The 4279-nt window shown below is 31.2% G+C and overlaps 1 protein-coding gene across 1 annotated transcript; it reads right to left on the bottom strand.

Annotated features, from left to right (window-relative positions):
- Positions 1–244: 244 nt before the first annotated feature.
- On the bottom strand, positions 245–3312 carry LOC133195069 (beta-1,3-galactosyl-O-glycosyl-glycoprotein beta-1,6-N-acetylglucosaminyltransferase-like). Its single transcript, XM_061330948.1, has 4 exons — positions 3298–3312; positions 1973–2541; positions 1291–1523; positions 245–561 (listed from the first exon to the last, which is right to left on the bottom strand). The coding sequence occupies exons 1-4, from the start codon at positions 3310–3312 to the stop codon at positions 245–247; spliced, it is 1134 nt and encodes a 377-aa protein (XP_061186932.1).
- Between the last annotated feature and the right edge of the window lie 967 nt (positions 3313–4279).

The following is a 4279-nucleotide window of genomic DNA, read 5'->3' as shown; positions in this document are numbered from 1 at the left end:
AGTCATAAAACAGACTAGTGAAAGCCTGAATGCAACATTTGATATTGAAGTAATTTCATATAAACTCGACATTTTATGTACTAGTTTGCCAAATTATTTTCCATTATTTATTTTAGTCTTGGATATTTCTAATAATTAACCAAGATTTTCAACACTGAAAATTAACAAAAAATGTAAACATACCGAATTATAAAATACATGTACACTCGTTAGAAAATGTGGTTGATCTTCTATACAATATCTTCTACACAATATTCTTTATGTACTCTAATCTTTCATAATAATCCGTCCGAAACTGCAACCGTTGGAAATATTCATCCCTTGTTCTATTAAAAATCAATTCCTCCATACATCTCAAGGTGTATGGCTGGTAGTCGATATAGAACTTATTGGCAAAAAACTCTGGGCGTAGTGCTAGAATCGGAAGATCTTTGACCCCAAATACACAGACACTTCTTACAAATTGGCCATGACAGGAATATCGTGTATTCTTCCATATCTTAAACCGGGAGAGATAGGGCTTTGTAGATGAAAAATCTGTGTCATCTTTTTCTATATCCCCTAATGCAATTGAACATATTCTTATGATAAATCAAACACTTTGAAAAAAAAAAACAAAACAAAACAAAAACAGAACGCTTGCGCTAGCTGCCTGTGTGATTTAAACACCAATAATTCACACTATACTTGAGACATTCATTTTATTTACATTCGACAAGTTAAAAACACCACAAGTATAATAAAATGTTAGAATTTCTCCCTACCCTATATTTTTAAAAACATTTTTATTGATGTCTTTGCACTTCATTTTTGACGCCACTTTAGCGCGAGTTTCTCCGTGTTTATTTCAACGTGTGAGTATACATGTAGACGAAAATGTCATTCAAATCAATTTCATAATTTGTTAAGTAAAAAAAAACACACACACACAACAAATGTAAATGTAATTACATAATGTACATTTTTTGTAATAAAATCAAACAATGGGTTTGAATAAGATTTAATTGAAATTTATCAAAAGAAAATAAACGGAATTACTTAAACGAGGGTTAGACTGAATATTTATCCTGGCAAGAAATGTTTGGCCACTGAATTCAAAGTACAATCGAATAAATATATATCAACTTCAAAGTTAACCACTTCCCTAAAGGAATTTGTTTTTAGACGTTTTGTTTTCCATTTTATTTCCTGAACTTTATTTTTTCACAGTAAAAAATTCTAAAAGTTTACCAAGTTTCACTAACCAGTCTTATAATTAATGAAAGAAATTTTTTTCATATTAGTTCTTACCTTTAAATGTTCCACGAACACCTAGATGAGGATTATGAGTAAGGGATGCAAAAAATAATTCGTCTGGAATATCCGTTTTCTGTAAATATTCTAAAAACTCCTTTGCAACCGGATTATTTACTATATATTGCACTGTTTCTCTGTTGAGGGTCACGTGAACCGCCCCTTTAATGAGATGGATATTGTGTGGTGGCGTCCCCGCAGATGACCATCGCTTTTCAACGTCTGCGTTTCTTAAGAATTAAAGAAAAAATGAAGATATTTATGCCTTTTTATTAAAGAGGATGTATTTCCGCTGTAAAATACAAAATATACCATATAGTAACATTTTCATGGAGGAGGTGAATGATTCAAACTCATTACAAGAGATGATTATATGTTCTTCTGGGAAACATTGAAATCAAAATTAAAATATTTTGTGCTTTTAAAAAGTGTGAAAACATTTAAATTGAACAAATTAAAAAAATTATTTCAAACATTTTGTTTAGTATAACATGTTTGTCGTTGCAGAGGAGAAAAATGAACAAAATATTTCTTTGCTTTGAAGAAATCACTTTATAAATAAATTTTGAAATTATATTTAGATATACATGTACATGTTAAGGCTTATTGGTTTTACGCATGTTATTGTGAACTTGCTTTGATACCACTGAGCATCTAAAGAAACAATTTCAAAAGTTACCTTTTAAATAAACCTTCCGCTTCATTTGAGTCATTAAAGATTTTCAATATTCTCACCAATTCATAATTTGTACGGAGTGGGAATTCTTGTCCCGTCAGATTTATAAAATATTTCCAACTAAATTTTAATAATACTTTCATGCATTGTATTTCAGGTGTTAGCACGCTCATCTTCCCCCACTCAACTGAAATCCTCATAGGCGCCAGAAACACATTTGAGAAACATCTAATTATGCTTGATATTTCCTTAAAAATGTCATCGGATGCTTTTTTATCAATGTGAACACAATAAAAATTTTGCGGACGGTATATTGCTCGTAATAGAATTTCAAATTGCTGTGGACTCTTGAAAACTAGAATGTTGTAAGCTATAGGGAAACGCTTTTCCTCATCTGTTGAAGAATCTGTGATATACCCTCTGCTTTTCCTGAACTTGGTGCAGTCACTTGTGAGCTCATTAAAAGACCAAACTGCCTCGTTGACGAATTTCTCTAACCGATAAACTTTTTTAATTTCTCCAATATCGTGTTTGAATAATCGACGACAGTCTATATTTGGAACATTTCTTACCTTATGAAAATAAAAAGGCACATTTTTGTAATTTGAATGAATTTGAATATCTCCATGTTCTTTGTACAGTGGTGAAAAAGAATCAAAGAAGTGCATGATGCTATAAAGAGTTTCATCATTTCCCGTAAATCCAACATCATGATCCGCAACCTTCCAATAAATCATAACAAGAACAAAAACAAATACAAATGCAGCACAATACAAAGAACATTTTCCACCCTTCAGCAGTCGTCGTAGTTTCATTTGTTTAACTATGTCGTACAAAAAGTCAGATCTCAAAGCACGGTTGTGTAATGAAGGGTTTATCTGACACGAACAAAATTTATTTAAGATACGTAACGCCTCCTTCAGTTTCTATCAGCAGTGGTATTTCACATGACCTGACGGAAATGAGGTTCATACTTTGATAGTCTATTGTTGAATAATTCTACTTAAATTTATCATTGGTTCTTATAACTATTTTTTTTTTTTTTTCAAAAATTCAAACAGATTACATACTGATTTGGATTCGCTGAGTTTTCAAATAGAGTCGTTGTTGGATTTTTTTGATGACGTAAAATGTAAAGACTACGAACAGCGATCAATCTTATAAATACGGTAAACAAAACGAATCGTAAAAGGGGCAAAAACATGGACCCCTGGACACACCAGAGATGGGATCAGGTGCCTAGTAGCTAGTAAGTCGACCAGTCACACTTGCAGTTATATTCTGATCAGGTAAACGGAGTACTCTGTAGTCAAATTTAGTATATATACCAAATTATAAGGCATTTTGTTTTCGATTATCAAATTTTGATAAATTTTCAGAAAGTTTTTTTTTTAAACTATTATACTTTTTTTCAAACCTGGGGAAAATTTTTAGCTTTGTAGAAATCACTGAATATATGACAATAATTACTGATGTAACGCAGCAACAGTAGACACATTTGTATAATTATGTTATTTATCAACCCTGTCAATAATTTATGATACAACATTCCCTAATGATTTAAATCATTTCATTTACGAATAGAGGTGCTATCAGCATTGATGCAGTATTTGTTCATAAATGAATGAATAAAACATTAATTGTTGTAAAGCTATGCACAAAATGCTATACGAAATCGCTAGTAGATTTTACATTACTAATAACTACAGCCGTGACAAAAGTTGGACTTTCCAGCAGTGCTTGTTTCTGGTCAGAAGCTTTAGAGTGATTTACCCTATGACTGTTTAAAGAAAACTCTTGAATGTAAATGATATCTCTTGAATATACATCAATAGCAATTTTGTCTCATGCCCAAATACTTACGAAGGTAAGTTCATTTGCATACCACAACTGTTCAAAGAATAACTTGCAGTGTTTAGCAGACTACAAAATAAAAATTATGAAAAACAGAAAAAAAAATTCACTACAATGCAAATTTATGCCGGATTTCCTTTTATCTTTTACATCTTAAACGTCCCATTTCATTTAAATTTGCTTCATGATTTAAAAATATAGTTTAATAAGGGTCTTCAAACCGATATACATTATAATTGTGCTGTAACGAAGTCACTGGAATCTCGGATTTTGTTTTATTCTTACTGAGAGACTTTATATCCGAGCAAAACCATAGTGGAAAGTCTTGTAGGGGATTCGTAACAGTTCTCGTAAAACCGAGATTTCTTAATAAGCAGTTCTTTATAACCACCTTTTACTGTAAAATTTTTAGTCAGAAGCATGGGATAATAGACATAATAGGGATAATATTAGAAT

The sequence above is a fragment of the Saccostrea echinata genome, unplaced genomic scaffold (genome assembly GCF_033153115.1).
Source record: "Saccostrea echinata isolate AGI-Se365-2 ecotype Australia unplaced genomic scaffold, CSIRO_AGI_Sech_v1 ptg000029l, whole genome shotgun sequence".
Taxonomy (NCBI): Eukaryota; Metazoa; Mollusca; class Bivalvia; order Ostreida; family Ostreidae; genus Saccostrea; species Saccostrea echinata.
The sequence above is the reverse complement of the archived record's forward strand: the minus strand, read 5'-3'. Positions and strand labels throughout refer to the sequence as shown.